This window comes from Acanthochromis polyacanthus, chromosome 13, assembly GCF_021347895.1.
Source record: "Acanthochromis polyacanthus isolate Apoly-LR-REF ecotype Palm Island chromosome 13, KAUST_Apoly_ChrSc, whole genome shotgun sequence".
NCBI lineage: Eukaryota > Metazoa > Chordata > Actinopteri > Pomacentridae > Acanthochromis > Acanthochromis polyacanthus.
Genome location: NC_067125.1, coordinates 20,457,410 through 20,474,832, shown reverse-complemented (window position 1 = coordinate 20,474,832; position 17,423 = coordinate 20,457,410). Strand labels below are relative to the sequence as shown.

Genomic DNA, 17,423 nt, shown 5'->3' with positions numbered 1-17,423 from the left:
AGTCATGCTGAACAATGTTACAGGCAGCATAGCGTTCTCCATAGCTTCTCCAGACCCTTTCATGCCTGTCACATGCGCTCAGGGTGAACCTGCTCTCATCTGTGAAAAGCACAGGGCACCAGTGGTGGACTTGCAAATTCCTGTGTTGCCAGCCGAGCTCCACAGTGCCAGTCAGCGAGCACAGCGGGCACTAGAGGACGCTGGGCCCTCAGACCACTCTCATTACATCTCTTTCTGATTGTTTGATCAGAGACATTCACACCAGTGGTCTGCTGGAGGTCATTTTGTAGAGCTATTGCAGTGCTCATCCTGTTCCTCCTTCCACAAAGGAGCAGATACCTGTCCTGCTGATCGGTTGAGGACCTCTGACAGCCCTGTCAAGCTCTCCCAGACTAACTGCCTGTCTCCTGGAATCTCCTCCATGCGCTTGAGAATGTGCTGGGAGACACTGCAAACCTTCTGGCAATGGCATGCACTGATGTGCCATCCTGGAGGAGTTGGACTGTCTGTGGAACCTCTGTAGGGTCCAGGTATCGCCTCATGCTACCAGAAGTGACTCTGACCCTAGCCAAATGCAAAACTAGTGAAAAACAGTCAGACAATATTAGGAAGGAAAAAAATGTGAGTGGCCTTCACCTGTAAACTCATTCCTGTTTTGGGGGTTGTCTCATTGTTACCCCTCTAGTGCATCTGTTGTTAATTTTCTGAACACCAAAGCAGCTGAAAGTGACTAAAAAGCCCCTCAGTTACTTACTTGACCAGATCAGTATCCCACATGTTTCACTGATTTGATGCAATACTTAGATTAAAAAGTGTTCCTTTAATTTTTTTGAGCAGTGAAGATTCCAGGGCACTCCGGGATCTTTTCAGTGGTGATCAAAGCTGCTTTCACTTGCACTCGGACTCGGGCGTTGCGTTCACAGAAAATAAGACACCAGATTTCAGTGAATTAACTTGACCTATAAGACCAGAGATGTTGATCAGTGAGGTTTAAGGGGTGGCTGTGCCCAGACCTGAGCCTGTCTCGAGGTTGCTCTGACTGCACTGTAAGCATTCACTGCAACCGCAGTCTGCAGTTCACAGCGTCTACATGTAGCACTATTTTATTGTGAAAATTTCAGACGGACGTTGAAGCGGAAGGTTCTCGCACGCGAAGCGGAACAGAATGTGGAACATCTGACAGAACTTACCATGAACGAAAGTACATGAGTCAGCCTCAGTGTCCGGACACTGCGACCGACTGGAGACAAAGACAGTAAGGTGCGCTATGTTTGAAGTCCTCTGTTTTTCCTGACACGGCATGAGGTCAGTAGTTAGCAGTGAGCTAATTAACTGGTACGATAAAATCTCCATCAAATCAAATTTACAGTTGAGGTGTTTTAACGATGAAAGGTCGTTCTGTAAATGTAATATTTAGCTACATTTGCATATGCTTCCTGGAAACTGTTGCAAATAGTTCCACGTTCTTAGTCGCCACTACCGGCTGCAAGGGCACCTGAGAAAACTGCAGGACCGTCAGACTTAGGGACGCTGTCCAGTGCTCCATGTACTTGTACCAGTATGGAGCTGAGGTCCTCTCCTCTGCTGGAGCTGCTATTCTGACCAAAAACCTGCCACCAGGACCTCCTAATACGCCTGTGCTATTCGTAGTCTGCAGAAGCTGGTTTACCTTCAAAAGATTACTCCAGAACGGTCAACAAAAATGGAATTTGAGTACAGTGTTCTTGACTTTATATGCTCTTCATACAGAATAAGTTGGCCTAACTTTGAAATTTAAATTTAATTTTGCTGTTATGAGTCTTTCACCTAATATTTTAGCAGAATTGTAAAAAAAAAAAAAAGTGTCTGATCACAAAATGCAAATATATCAGGTGTAGGATTTGGTTTAAGAGAAGAGCAGAAAGTGTTCCTGTCCAAAGTATTTGACACAGAGTGGAATGAATGTCAGCCAGTGTCAGTCACAATATTTTGACTTAAATCATTACAGGAACTCTGTTTAATTTCATTAAATAAGCAAAGTTCTCTTAATGTTCAGGTAGCCTCCTCCAAAAAAAACATATTGTGTATGTCTGAAGTCTAATCTACTTGGGTGTCATGATCGATGACCAGCTAACTTTCAAGGCTCATGTGGCCTCTGTTGCTCAGTCGTACTGATTTGTCCTGAAGAACATCAGGAAGATCAGACCATTCCTGTCTGAACATGCAGCAGAACTCCTGGTACAGGCTCTTGTAATATCACGCACCAACAACTGCAACTCCTTACTGGCAGCTAGCCATAGCTAGACTCTTCTCCTCTGTGGTTCCCCGGTGGTGGAGCGAGTTACCAAACTGTGTTTGATCTGCATAGTCCCTCTCAGTCTTTAAGAAAAGACTAAAAAACAGCTCTTCACTCAACACCTTTGCACTTGACAGACTGCAAAAAATAATTAAAAAAAGAAAACCATATTACTTCCTGCACTCCCTGTAGACACCAAGGTCCTATTATCACACTTGAACTTATTTTGTGGCTCTTATCCAGGTTGTTTTCTCCTGAATAGATCCTTGCTTGTGTTGAATCTACTCTCAGATATATGTCACTTTGGATAAAAGCATCTGCTAAATGAAATTGTAGAATTATCTAAATTTTGAGCAGAAATGTGGCGCTGTTAGCATCATCTCACTGCAGTCTTGCACAAATGGAAGCATTCATGTGCGCAAGCATGAGATACAAAGAAAACAACAATTAACTCACCAAAACATAGTTTTCTAACACCTTAATCCGGCAGGGTACCTTTAAGTTCCTTTTCACTCCAGTTGGTTGATTGATTATTTGCACTGTTCACAGAACTCTCCCTGACACAGAGACCCAGCAAAAAAGAAGGATGAGCCTACTACACAGGTCAGTAACAAGTTGCTTTTGATACAAAGGTTTAAAAGCCAATCATGATGTTCATTGACTAACTCACCTTTTGCGGTGCAAATGCAAAGCAGTTTTGTGTATCTACCAGGTGATACAGATAGATACACAGGTAGCTTTTTTGTTAGATGGCATATCCTCTAACATTATCTTAATGAAGCAGTCAGACACTGGCCCTTTCTTAAGTTTTTTCAAGAACTTAATCTTTATTCTCATTTCTTGGAATTCGTACAGTGTAGATAATACAAGTTTCTGCCCCCCCCCCCCCTTTTTTCCAGTTGCCAGACAAAACAACAACGTCAAATTAAGCAAGACAAAACAGTACAGAGAAAACAAAACAAACAAAAAATAAGTAAATAAAATATAACACAAATAATAATTAAATGATTTAAAAAAATAAATAAACACCTTCACAACAGATTGTCCACTCCCAGATATAATTAGTAAACCAACGCTGTCGTTATACAATGAGTGTATATGATATGTAGGCATGAAAATAGATAGTGGGGTGGGGGGTGGGGGTATTCTTAAGAGGGAAGTATCATTGAGTCAACAGGAACAAGGCAGGCCTCCATTGTTCAGTGAACATAGATTTTTGGAGTCTTAGTGTATAGGTAATCTGCTTCTTGTCCCACACCTTTTGGATCCAGATGTTATATGTAGGGGGATCAGGTTTTGTTCACCTAGTAGTTATACACTTCAGAGCTGCTGTGAGTAAAGTTTTTAAAAGGTATTTCTTGGCCCTCCCATCCAGGCCATTAGGTATTACCCCTAATACTGCAATTACCAAGTCTTGTGGGATGTCTTGTTGAAAAGCCTGCTGGAGAGCATCAAAAACATCTTTCCAAAAAATGAACAGTTTGGGACATAACCACAAAACGTGAGTGTGATTTGGGATATGTGTCACACAGCCTCTCCAGCATGAGTTAGGACATGCTGGGTTCATTTTAGCTGTTATTACTGATGTTCTAAGGAATCTGGTTATTACTTTCCATTTGAATTCCAGCCATGTATTTGAATTAGTGGCTAAGTCTGCCTCAGTGCAAGCCTCCATGAGAGAGGAGATGAGAGTGATTAATTTTTATGTCGCGGTTCATGGCTAGGACTTCTCTGATAACTTTAGCCATGCTGGAATCTGGCTGCTTGTCAGTGCTGACGCTACGGATGTTCCCCCGTCTCATTTGCCCCTCCGTGTCCTCGCATCGGTCCGTTAGAGTTTTCACTTGGGTCTGTAGGTTGGTTATTGTAGTTTGTAATGAAGCCGCGTCGTCAGACCATGTTGATAGTCCGTCTTTTGTCTCCTGTATGTCCGTCTGCATGTCTGTAATTTCAGCTTGGATTGCCATGTTATTGTTCATAATCTCTGACCGAACTGCTTTTAATTCAGCTTTCAAGACGTTGAAGTCTTCTGCCTGTGCACTTTTTAGCTCTTCTCTTATGATTTTTGAAATTTCTCCTCTCAGAGATGAAAGTATATTATTTTTCATTTCTTCAGCAGTCATATCTGTGTCTTGAGGCTGGGCCTGGGAGGGTGTGCTGGGGTCGTCTGGCATACGCTGCTTCATGGTCCTTCCAGGCTGGGTTGAGCCACCACCCTACTTGTATTTTTGAAGTTTTTCAGCCATTCGGGTTAAAGTTGCCCGAGTAGTTTGACCTCTTAATCCAAAGTTGTTTAAATTATCCTTGAAGACATCTTCAAGGGACTTTCTTAAAGTCCAGTAAATTGATTTAAACAACTTTTGATAACCATGACCTGGATGAATGAGAAATTACACAGACATTTTGACCTCTCAAGTTTGCAGAGCAGCTTGAGTGAGTTTTTCGGTTAGTTTTCTCACAAAATTGGCTGTTTACTAAGGAATGTTAATAAATCTGTAGGAGCTCTGAAGAAGACGTCTTACTCCATGGCTGGCTTGCTACAGACCCCCCCCCCCCTTAAGTTTTGATGAATCTCATGCAGGTTGCTTCCATCTCCCATACTTCTCTCCAGCTGCTTTGCCTGTTACACTGCTGGTTAGTGAGTAACTGTATAGTAGATCTGGCTTGGTTAGTGTTTATGTCACCCTGTTTGTGTGTGAATCCAGCCACTTTTCTGAGACTACACAAATATTTTTAGCCTACTGATATGAAAGACATTGTTTTGGGTATAGTTAGAGGTACAGCAGCCCACACCACTGACACAGTCCTGATAATGTGTAAAGGGCCAGAGCAGTTATGAGACAATTTCTCCTGTTCCTCTCTGCAATGTATTATTCAAAATGAAACAGGAAACAGGGTTTTTGTATTGTTTGCCATATTTCTGAAATCCATAGCATCCACGAAAAGTCATGCAATTTACGATATACATTATGATGTGTGTCTGACCAAGGGTTTATTCATTTTGTTATTACTATTACTTTATCTAACTTGTTGTGTTGATTAGAAGGACTGTATAATTTCACTGATGATTAAGGTTGTGGCTGGCAGCGGGCATTGGCTAGATTGCGCTCAAAAGTTTTACCTTTTGCTCCTTTATTTTTTAACAAAGGCTCTTGTATGTGTGGTTCTGAAAGAAGAAATGAATTGAGCTAAGTAAATAATTTGTGGGAATCTGCATTGCCATGACAATGAAAAAATGTATGTAACCTTCTCCTGATTGAGATTTTTCAGCACTAAGACCCCTTGCTTGCTTTGTAAGGTCTTAGAATATTACCAAGAAGATGTCAGGAAAATGTCATTAGCTTGATCTTATTGTGGGTAAACAGTCACTTTAATTGATAGCAAGTGAATACTAATTAGTATTTAACATTTTAATTTGATTGGTGCATTTAGTAACTGTATTTCTTTGCATCATTAAAACCTGCCTTTTTTAGCCCTTTGGTATGCAGTGTGGGTCAGGAGATACCCATTTTCATTGGATTTGGGTCACTTTTGACCCATGTTGTGCATTAAAAGGTTAAATGAAAAGTGTAGATTCTTTACATCCACTGTAAATGCAGCTCCAGAGCCATGAATGACTTAACTATTTCAGTGTCAGAAATTGGTCAATATCATGTCATTTTATTTTTTAATTCAAATTATTGTTATTTTTTTAACCCGTTAAACTTCAGTGTCCCGCCGGCGGTACACTTACTAATTTGCATAGGAATTTCAAGAATGTCCGAAGGCTGCAAACACGATTATACAAACACTATACGCCGATGGAAAGCTTAGATTCTCATGAATCCGCCGGTATAAACCACTTTCAGATGTGATTACCACAGCGGGTGAGAAAAACACATTTGTCCGACAAAAAACGAATATCCATCCATCCGTTCTCTATACACGGCTTCAACGCACACAGCGCGACTCACATTTCCGGGTTCATTATTACACACAGATGAAAATATTCCACAAAAAACGGCCATAATCCAACCTTTTACATCCAGACGACACAAGCCAGTAAACTATTTTGTCCAAAACATGTCCTGAAGTCGGTATAAAATCCACGAATCGGTCGTTTTCAAGGAAATGCACCTTGCGATGTGCGTCCAATATTCCCTGTACTTCTCGTCATATTTTTTATTTACAAATAGAATATTAGCGATTTTTTTGTACTGAAAATGGCTGGAATTGACTGCAGCTTTTAAATAATTATTAGTATATTTATTTAGCTCAACATAATCACAGCTTTTGTGATAATTGCTGTATCGCATATGCCATTTGATGCGTGTTAGAGGCAAGTTCTCAGTAACCTCTCTCACCTCCGAGTTATTCTCAGAGCAACATTAAACAGGTCTTAGTCAGGTTAAAGCTGCTGTCCGGAGTTTCCGTTTGTTTTCAATTTATGTATCATTTTTTAACAAAGCTTAAATGTGTTAGTCTAGTTCGATACTATAATATAAAGTTAGTATAACGCGATATGAAAATTTATTCCTGAGCTCCGCCTTCCTCTCATAGACCCCCATGTTATTCCAAAAAGCGCCGGTTGCTGTCGACCAATCAAGTTCGAGCTTCAGCTTTGTCATGCTGTCAATCAACGGTTACGCGCACAGCAAGCAAGCCCATGCAGAGGTGGGCGAGCTACGCACTACGCAACCGCGCGCACATTTGTTTTGCTTGTGGAGGAGAGAGCATCAGGGATCAGCAACTTTCAGAAAAGTTACCAATCCCACGGCTTGTCAGGCCAAGAGACTGCAGGACGTTTTTTGGCTCGGGGTGCTCGCGTCGCTCCCCGACCACAGCCTCCATAGCCCGCCTGCGGGCTTCGTTTAGATGCTGTGGTCGGGGTGCTCGCGTCGCTCCCCGACCACGGCCCTCCATAGCCCGCCTGACGGCTTCGTTTAGATGCCCGACCTCTGGAGGAAGATGTTGGGGCGTCTGGGACATACTCTTCGTCAGAGGAGTCATGCAATTCTGAACTCTAGATAGAAATAAATAAACAATCTAACACATATACACGCGTAAATGCACTAAGTTTGATAAACAACGTCATCGAGAGGGATACACGAGTGTAATCACATATTGAAACTTTACTCGTTCGTCCTAGCAGATTCATGTTATTTTGGTATTAGGACAAGTTAGACTCAATACAGCATTCTAATGTAATTCCTTTATTATTTACTAAATGTACTAAATGCAGAAGATGGGAAAACAGCAAAACAGGCAAGATGCTGCAGCACTCCGGGCACTCCTCTCAGGTACTGCGCGCGTGCACAAATAAAGGGGCGAAATCAGAGGGAGGGAGGGTGGGACCAACAGCGTTTTGGGAGACGCTGCGATTCAAACTCCGGACAGCAGCTTTAAGAGGCATAACTTTACTTAGCTGCAAAAATGCCTTGGAGTAAGCAAGTAAACCTGCTACAACCTGCAAACAGCTTAATAGCAGCTGTTCTCTGCACAGTAGTCCTCACTGTGACTCAGATTCAGTCTGTTTGAACGGACCGCATTGTGAGGAAAGTGAGTTGTTGACTGTGGGACCAGCATAACCTTTCCAACTGGTCTTTGTGTGTTTTTATAAAGAATGTGAGCAACACTATCTGAACCTACCAATGTAATGCGTTGTGTTTTTTCCAGAGGGCTAAGTAAACTTCTCACAGTGTGGAGGTGGAAGAGAAGGGTGGAGGCTTCCCTGTGTCCAGCAACGGTCTTTCACTGCAGGGCTTTCTGCTCCACCCCTTCAGAACCAGGTGCACACAGTTTAAATCTTTATTGCCTTTTCACACAGCAACATATTACTTTCTTTAGCATACCTATAGCAGTCAGGTAGTTGCTAGTAGTTGTAGCAGCAGAAATGATAACCTTCATTGTGAATAAAAGGGAACTCCAGCAATTTTGTTTTCCATAACATTGGGAGACCAATAGAAGCAGAATTAAAAAATGAATCATCACAGTGTGGCAACAGAGGTGGAGATATAACAGTGAATCCTGAAACTCCTGGGATGCATATTAGATTAAATCCTCCCTGCCTGGTAAATATCCATTCAAACTGTATTTTGTAAAGCATGCTTTAAATCAGACCTTTTTCTAACCATGAACAATGGCTCTGTTCTGTTTCCAGTCTTCAGTAAGCCAAGCCACAGTACCAGCCAACATGGCCAACATAAAAAGTCTAACGTTGAATGGTGCTCTGTAGACTTGTTGAGCACAACTCCTGTGCTTTGCCAATGTGTTGTTTATTTTATGACAAAGCTGCTTCAGGGCCACAGATGATATTGTGTTTTTTCACTGGCTGAGTATAGAAGGTAGGCAAACTTATGTTACATGTGACATATCAAATTGGCGCAGTGCTCTTAGCTGCCACTAGCTGCATTAATGACAGCAGAAACAGTACAAGTGACAGAACTCGTAACAGGCATGGTACAATTTGCAGTTATCTTTTATAGACACATGGAAAGTAGATAAGAGAACGGTGCAGTCAAGAGTCACTTTGACAGAAGTGGTAATAAGGATTCTTTAAAAAAAGTAGTGTCCTCGGCTGCATGAGACAGTTATTAGTAGTTGTAGTAGTAGAAGTGGTCAGTTCAGTTTTACGTTTTTAGCAACAGTGGTGCATCATTGATTGTAGTGCTTGTGCTCAAGTCATTTTGTAGATCCAAGTGCTTTTAACCATTTTTCATCATTTGATAATCTTGTGGCTGATTTTATTTATAAATGAGGGGAATTTAAAATGGTTAAATCTGTTTAAACAGAACTTTACCAGTGTGTAAGGTTCGCGGTCGCCAAGTTGGCCGAAGCCACCAGAACGATGCCTGGGCGATAAATGGATACAATTTATACATTTCTCATCGCCCGGCCGCGCGACAAGCATTTACAAATAAATAAATAAATAAATTGAAAGATTTCTAACCTTTCGCTTTGTTCTGCGCAGGCAGTATTGCCAACTTAGCGACTTTTCAAAGCGTCCTAGCGACTTTTTTTGTCAAAAATGACTAGCGACAAATCTAGCGGCTTTTTCTGCCATTTTGGAGACTCTGACAGGAAAACTCGGATCATTCTGCAGTTACTCTCCTCAACGAGCAGCAGGTGCTGCTGTGAGCTTCTCCCTCTCCCTCCCAAAGCGCAGGCTGTCAGTTCAGTAACCCCGCAGCAGTCCCAGTGTCTGATTAGAGCAGCGGTCCCCAACCTTTCTTGTGCCACAGACCGGTTTAATGTCAGACAATATATTCACGGACCGGCTTTTAAGGTGTGGCGGATAAATACAACAATATAAAATGATACCACCAGCTAGGGTGACCATACGTCCTCTTTTGCCCAGACATGTCCTCTTTTGAGACGCTGTCCGGCCTGTCCGGTCGGCGTTTATAAAGTCCTTCAAATGTCCGGGTTTTTGATCTTGCCTAGCTTGAGCGCGTCACAGACCAGTGTATTTATCATTCACATTGAATGGTTCCTTTGGAAACACGCTCTGAGAGGCGGAGTTTGAGCCGAACCCCGGAACGTGTATTCATTCATTCACAAATCAGTACAGAGGCGCTCCACTCTCCAAACTCACTCACTCGCAGGCTGACAGGCAGGTAGGCACACTGCGAGAGAACACTCGAACAGAAAGAAAATGCCGAAACGCAAATGTCATTTCACTGATGAAATGCGAAAAAGTACATCAGTGAGTCACAGACAGATGTGGAGGAGAGAATTAATTTTAATTTTAAAAAATAAAACATCGTTCAGAAGCGGATAATAAATAATACAGAAATAATGTAAGTTATGCATTTTTTCTGTGCGGCCCGGTAAAAATTGACCCACGGACCGGTACCGGTCCGCGACCCGGGGGTTGGGGACCACTGGATTAGAGGACACATCACTCCGCGGCCAGACGGCAGATGAATCGCGCATGCGCAAAGTCACTACAGATCCCATCCAGACTTACGGAGCGGGATATAAATGAAAATGTTTCTTCTCTGTCATACTAAAACAAACCACAGCATTTCGCCTCGAGGAGGAGGAGGAGGAAGTTCAATGGCAAGAGGAAGGCATGGAGGATGATGTTGAGGGGTTTCTGGATGATTTTGACCCAGAAATGACTGAGGAAGATGCCATTGCTGGGCTCAAGAGACTGGCACAATTTGAAGATGTTGATGTAGATGGACATCTAGTTCAACTTAGTTGTGATTGTAAAGATGAATAGAGACTGATTTTTTTTTTTGTAATAAGAGACTGATTATTTTGATTCTAATGGTAAGCAGGTTGTAAGAGAAGAGCTCATTAAAAGAAACTGACTTCCGGAGAAGTTATATTTATTTTTTTATTTTATGTAAACAACGCGAAGCACGGGCCACTAGGTTTTTGTACGAGCTACCAGAAATTTAGATTTGGCAGGAGTTGGTGGCCCGTGTTTTCCTGTACGGGCCACCAGAGATTTTGACGAAGCTTACACACTGCTTTACTTCATGTGGTGCGTCACATGCAAAAGTGGCTATTTCCTGCAGGAAGAGGTCACAGTTAATATTAGATATTGGGTTGCACAGCGGCGTAGTGGTTAGCACTTTCGCCTTGCAGCAAGAAGATCTCTGGTTCAAATCCCGGGGTGGGCCTGGGATCTTTCTGCATGGAGCTTGAATGTTCTCCCTGTGCATATGTGGGTTTTCTCCGGGCACTCCGGCTTCCTCCCACAGTCCAAAAATATGCTGAGGTTAATTGATAACTCTAAATTGCCCGTAGGTGTGCAGTGTTTCCCCGGGGTTGAAGTGGCTGTGAGGTGGTGGGGTGTAGCATCGGTGAAGTAACTAGGGGGGTCCGGGGGCAAAATTTTGAAAATCAAGATGGGGGATTCTGGCACAATTTGGAGCACATTTTGTTGTATTTGTAGCCATTTTCCAAAAACTAAATTAAATAAAATTTTCATGTTTCTTTTCTAAAAATTAGTGGTAGGGAGAAAATATGACAAATATAAACCCACTTGTCCTTGCGATCAAAACATGTCAACTAGTCCAGTATATTATATTCTGGTCAGATTTCCACAAGCCATTCCAAAATGCCACATCAGTTCTTATTACAAATTTGAAAAAGATGACAAAGGATTTGAATCTGGAATCAAGTGGTGACTTTTACTTTTTTTCTAGAAACAACTACATGTTAGGTACCAAATTCCCACTTCATTTTTATTTATAATAAAAAGGATATGTCATGACCTTCATTTTACTTAAAAATGTGAAAGAAAACTTCAACTCTGGGTTAACAACTGGTTTTTTGAAGGAGTTAGTTCTGTTTTCAAAACTGTTACCTTTTTGAACACAGAACTAGAATTTGAACACAGAATTTGTTTTGCCATTGAATGATATAATTTCGGGCACTCTATAAATCATTTTATCAAAAGAAACTAGGAGCTTTATATTCTGTTGAAATCATTTGTCTCGTTTGTGAGAACAGGTTTTGTCGTGCCTAAATGTTTTAACGGGAGCCATTTTTGCAGTCACTGTCAATTCGTATCGCCACGGAAAACAAAACAGTAAGCAAACTCAGTAAAGGAAGCGAGATCGATGCTTACACTGCGTTGCTCACTTTATTTTGATGACATGCAATAGTTTTGATACTTAATTTGACATATGTCTGTGATACACACCTGCTTTTAGCCCCGAAAAACGAAACGATGGAGCGCTGCTTCTTGTCCGCCATGCTTGTTGACGCTAGGAACGTTCGCCAATCGGAACGACCGACATTTGAAACATGATCTCGCGGGATGTCATACGAGAACTGAGTGTTACCGACCAATGGGGATGTGCCTTGCTGTCTTCAGCCACGGCGAGGAAAGGCTGCCATTCTGGCTTGTTGATTTCAGCGGCGAATATACCGGACTTATGTGTCAATGCTTTCTAATATTTAGCATTACTTTTTTCTTTTTTTTTGGCGCGGACCGGTGAGGTGGCAATGTCGGCAAAATTGTAATGAGACGGTGGCCTATACCAGCGAGGCGGCCCGCCTTGTCGGTCATATAGGAGGGGAAACACTGGGTGTGAATGTGAGTGTGCTTGTTTGTCTGTATATGTAGCCCTGCGACAGACTGGCGACCTGTCCAGGGTGTCCCCTGCCTTCGCCCAAGTCAGCTGGGATAGGCTCCAGCACCCCCCGCGACCCTATATATAGAGAATATGTATAGAGAATGGATGGATGGATGGGTTGCCAGAGTACCTTTAAGTAAACGTCCCTACACAATAACGAGCTAAACAATCCACACCTATCAGGCATAACATTATGACCACCTGCCTAATTTGTCTGCTGATCAACGGCTCAAAGACAAAGGAAATGATCGTAGATTTCCGCAGATCCAAACCACCTCTTCAGCCAGTGAACACTTGTGGCGTGGACATCGAGATGGTGACATCATATAAATATGTAGGTGTCCACCTTGATAATAAGTTAGACTGGTCTACAAACGTAGACTTCACCTACAAAAAGGGAGCTGACTTTATTGCCTCAGAAGACTTCGATCAATAGACATCTGCAGTAAGATGCTGCAGATGTTTTATCAGTCTGTGGTAGCAAGTGTCCTGTTTTATGCTGCAGTCTGCTGGGGAGGCAGTATAAAGAACAAGGATGCAAGGCGTCTGAACAAACTGATTAAAAAAGCTGACTCTGTGGTTGGAATCAGATTGAACACATTGGAGGATGAGGTGGAGAGACGTGCACTGAGCAAGATGGAGGCCATTCTGACAAACATGGATCATCCACTTCACATCTGCCTCAGTGAATAACAAAACATCAGTGGACGACTCCTATCCCTGCAGGACTGAAAGATTCAGAAAATCTTTCTTGCCATCAGCAGTCAGGCTATTCAATTCAAAATTAAACAGACAAGACAAACCTGACAACTGACTTTCCCTTCAGGGATGAATAAAGTGATTCTATTCTATTCTAATATTGTGTAGTCAGGAGAAAACAACGACACAGCCAGCTGCTCCACCTTCTGTCTGTAGGCAGACTTATCACCATCGTGGATGAGACCAAACAACAGTGGTGTCATCTCTGAACGTCAGGAGCTTCGCAGAGGGGTGGGAAGAGGTGCAGTCACTTGTGAACAGGGAGAAGAGCAGTGGCGAGAGAACACATCCCTGGGGGGCACCGGTGCTGATGGTGCGGGTGTTGGATGTGAAGTTGCCCAACCTCAGAAGCTGCTGTCTGTCTGTCGGGAAGCTGGAGATTCACTGACAGGTGGGGGGTGGAACAGACAGCTGGGTGAGTTTGGGCATTGACTACATTAAAATATTTAATCAGATTAATCATGACGATGGATTAATCTGCATTTATTTTTTTGTAATTATATTTTTATTTGAGTTTTTTGGTTATGCAATGGACAAACATAAAATGGGCATGAACATATATTTTCCACTTAGGCCTTTTCAGGTTTTTGGTTTACAGAGAGAATGACTACTCCATTCCGTATTGTCCATGAGTCCACTCCGCTTTGACAGTCTCTTCGTCTCCTGCCTCCACCTTCAAGAATTCCAACCCATTTTGTTGTAGCCTCTACAGAAGACTTTTAGTCCGCATTTCCTTTAAAACTATATACAATAAAAGAGAATTCATGAACACATAAACAGGGGGGCTTGTCATTATAAATCACAACATAACCAAGGTAAGAAGGAGCATTCGTGATCTTGTGAGTCATACAAAATCTTCACGGAGAGGCTTTATAAACTTAATCCATTTGTTCCAAACAATGTAAAATTTTTCCCTTTGTGTCCTCAAGGAGTATGTCAACTTCTCCATTCTGAAAATTTCTAATATTATTCCATACCATTCTTCTAATACAGGAGGCTCTGGTTTTAACCATTTCTTTGTAATAGACTTCTTACTTGCTGCTAGTAGAGCCTGCAACAGTTTTGTATCACTCCTTGTTAAGCCAGTAGTGTGACCCAGATACAGATTTTCAAAACTTAAAGGAACATGGATTTTGAATATCTCAAGTAATGTCTTATGAATACCTTTCCAATATAAGCCTAGTTTAGGACAATCCCAAAAAACATGAAAATGATTTGCTATTCTTGAGCCACACTGTCTCCAACATGACTGGTTGTTATCCCTGTATTGTTCTTGATATGGTGTTTTAAAGTATCTCATAATGTTTTTCCAACAGTGCTCCCTCCTGTCCACTGAACTTGTTGAGGACCACTGAAATGAGCAAACTTCTTCCAATGTCTCCTTTGTCAATCTCATTCCTGCTTCTTTTTCCCACTTTGCTTTAGTATTAAGTGTGTCCTCATCTTTTGTATTTAGAAGGGCATTGTAGAGCATAGAAATTGATTTTTTTTAGGTGTTGCTTTGTAAGCTGAGACCAGAAATTTATACAACTCATTGTATTTAAATTTACACACGTGGACAAAATTGTTGGTACCCCTCAGTTAAAGAAGGAAAAACCCACAATTCTCACTGAAATCACTTGAAACTCACAAAAGTAACAATAAATAAAAATTTATTGAAAATTAAATGATCAAAAACAGCCATTACTTTTGAATTGTTGATTAACATAATTATTGAAAAAAACAAACTAATGAAACAGGCCTGGACAAAAATGATGGTACCTCTATAAAATATTGAAAACTATTTGACCAGAGTGACATGATTAACTCAGGTGTGTCATTTAATTGACATCACAGGTGTTTCCAAACTCATAATCAGTCAGTCTGCCTATTTAAAGGGAGACAAGTAGTCACCCTGCTGTTTGGTGAAAAGGTGTGTACCACACTGAACATGGACAACAGAAAGCGAAGGAGAGAATTGTCCCAGGACATCTGAAAAAACATTATAGACAAACATCTTAAAGGTAAAGGCTATAAGACCATCTCTAAACAGCTTGAAGTTCCTGTGACAACAGTGGCTCATATTATTCAGAAGTTCAAGACCCATGGGACAGTAGCCAACCTCCCTGGACGTGGCCGCAAGAGGAAAATTGATGACAAATTGAAGAGACGGATCGTTGGAATTGTATCCAAAGAGCCCAGAGCAACCTCCAAAGAAATTAAAGGTGAACTCCAAGGCCAAGGTACATCAGTGTCAGATCGCACCATTCGTCGTTGTTTGAGCCAAAGTGGACTTCATGGGAGACGACCAAGGAGGACACCACTGCTGAAAAAAACTCATAAAAAAGCGAGACTGGAATTTGCAAAAATGCATGTTGACAAGCCACAAAGCTTCTGGGAGAATGTCCTTTGGACAGATGAGACCAAACTGGAGCTTTTTGGTAAGGCACATCAACTCTATGTTCATAGACTCAAAAACCAAGCATACGAAGAAAAGAACACTGTCCCTTCGGTGAAACATGGAGGAGGCTCAGTAATGTTTTGGGGCTGCTTTGCTGCATCTGGCACAGGGTGTCTTGAAAGTGTGCAAGGTACGATGAAATCTGAAGACTATCAAGGCATTCTGGAGAGAAATGTGCTGCCTAGTGTCAGAAAGCTTGGTCTCAGTCGCAGGTCATGGGTCTTCCAACAGGACAACGATCCAAAACACACAGCCAAAAACACCCAAGAATGGCTGAGAGAAAAGCGTTGGACTATTCTAAAGTGGCCTTCTATGAGCCCAGATCTGAATCCCATTGAACATATGTGGAAGGAGCTGAAACATGTCATTTGGAGAAGACACCCATCAAACCTGAGACAACTGAAGCTGTTTGCTCATGAGGAGTGGGCCAAAATACCTGTTGACAGCTGCAGAACGCTCATTGACAAATACAGAAATCGTTTAATTGCAGTGATTGCCTCAAAAGGTTGTGCAACAAAATATTAAGTTATGGGTACCATCATTTTTGTCCAGCCCTATTTCATTAGTTTGTTTTTTTAAATAATTATGTTAATCAACAATTCAAAAGTGATGGCTGTTTTTGATTATTTAATTTTCAATAAATTTTTATTTATTGTTACTTTTGTGAGTTTCAAGTGATTTCAGTGAGAATTGTGGGTTTTTCCTTCTTTAACTGAGGGGTACCAACAATTTTGTCCACGTGTGTATTATTAAATTTACACTCTTGATTAAAGTAATGGCGCAGTTGAAGATATCTAAAAAAATCATTCTGCTCCAGTCCATGTTTTTCCTGAAGAAAATCAAAACTCCGCAATGCCCCCCCACTCGTGAATGAGAGATATGTTGTTAATCCTTTGTTTATCCATGACTCAAATCTCTTATCACCTTTGTTGGGCATGAAATCTGTATCGTAGGCACACCATCTGAGGAGTCTTAACATTCCCTGAATTCCACACAAGTTGACTACCTTCTGCCATATTTTAAGAGTCTGATTTATCCATGGGTTTCCTACCTCGACAATTATATCTACCAGTCCTTTGTCCGCTATTATGGCTTGTAAGGGATAGTTAATTGCAAAACTAAGTTCAAGTTCTTTCCATCTTGCCTTGTACTCCGTATTGCCCCAATGAATCAATGGAATTAACTGAGAAGCATAATAATAGTACTTTAAACATGGAAGAGATATCCCTCCCTTTTCTTTCCTTAACTGCAAAACACTAAATTTTATCCTGGGTCTCTTTCCTTGCCAGATAAAGCGAGAGATCCACTTGTCCCACTCCTTAAATTGATCCTCTTTTACCTCTACTGGTAGAGTGCGAAATAAGTACAGTAACTTGGGGAGAGAACTCATTTTGATGGCACTTATTCTTGAACTCAGGCCCAGGTAAGGGATAAGGCTCCACCTTTGAATATCTGACTTGATCTTTAAAGATATAGGCCCATAATTAGCCTCTAATAAATTTGAAATATCTCTCGTTAACGTGATTCCTAAATATTTCAATTCATTGGCTCCCCATTTAAGGCCATATTTATCCTGCAGCTTTTTTGAAACAGAGCCATTTAACATCATAACCTGTGTTTTTAATACATTAAGTTTGTAACCTGATAGTTTGCCGTATTCTGTCAGAGTTAACATCAAATTTTCAAAGGATGCCTCTGGTTCTTCTAGATATATCAGCGCATCGTCCGCAAAAAGTGCCACCTTATGTTCAACCCCTGAAACTTTAATGCCTTTTATTAAATCACTCTGTCTGATTAGTTGGCCCAGAGGCTCAATAAAAAGATCAAAAAGGAGAGGAGAAATGGGGCATCCCTGTCTTGTCCCCCTCATCAG

The 17,423-nt window shown here is 41.5% G+C and overlaps 1 protein-coding gene across 4 annotated transcripts in view; it reads left to right on the top strand.

The window, feature by feature from the left end:
* Positions 1–1,128: 1,128 nt before the first annotated feature.
* nlrx1 (NLR family member X1) overlaps positions 1,129–17,423 on the top strand; it is a 68,896-nt gene continuing 52,601 nt past the window's right edge. For 3 of the 4 annotated variants that reach the window (XR_007946102.1, XM_051958320.1, XM_051958319.1), the window contains exons 1-3: positions 1,129–1,305; positions 2,825–2,878; positions 7,931–8,043. Coding sequence is in view for 3 of the 4 variants with exons in the window: in XM_051958320.1 (XP_051814280.1) it covers positions 1,301–1,305; positions 2,825–2,878; positions 7,931–8,043 (172 nt within the window). In the remaining variant the exon portion in view is untranslated. The remainder of the gene's footprint in view (positions 1,306–2,824; positions 2,879–7,930; positions 8,044–17,423) is intronic. The other variant, XM_051958321.1, reaches the window with a different exon arrangement.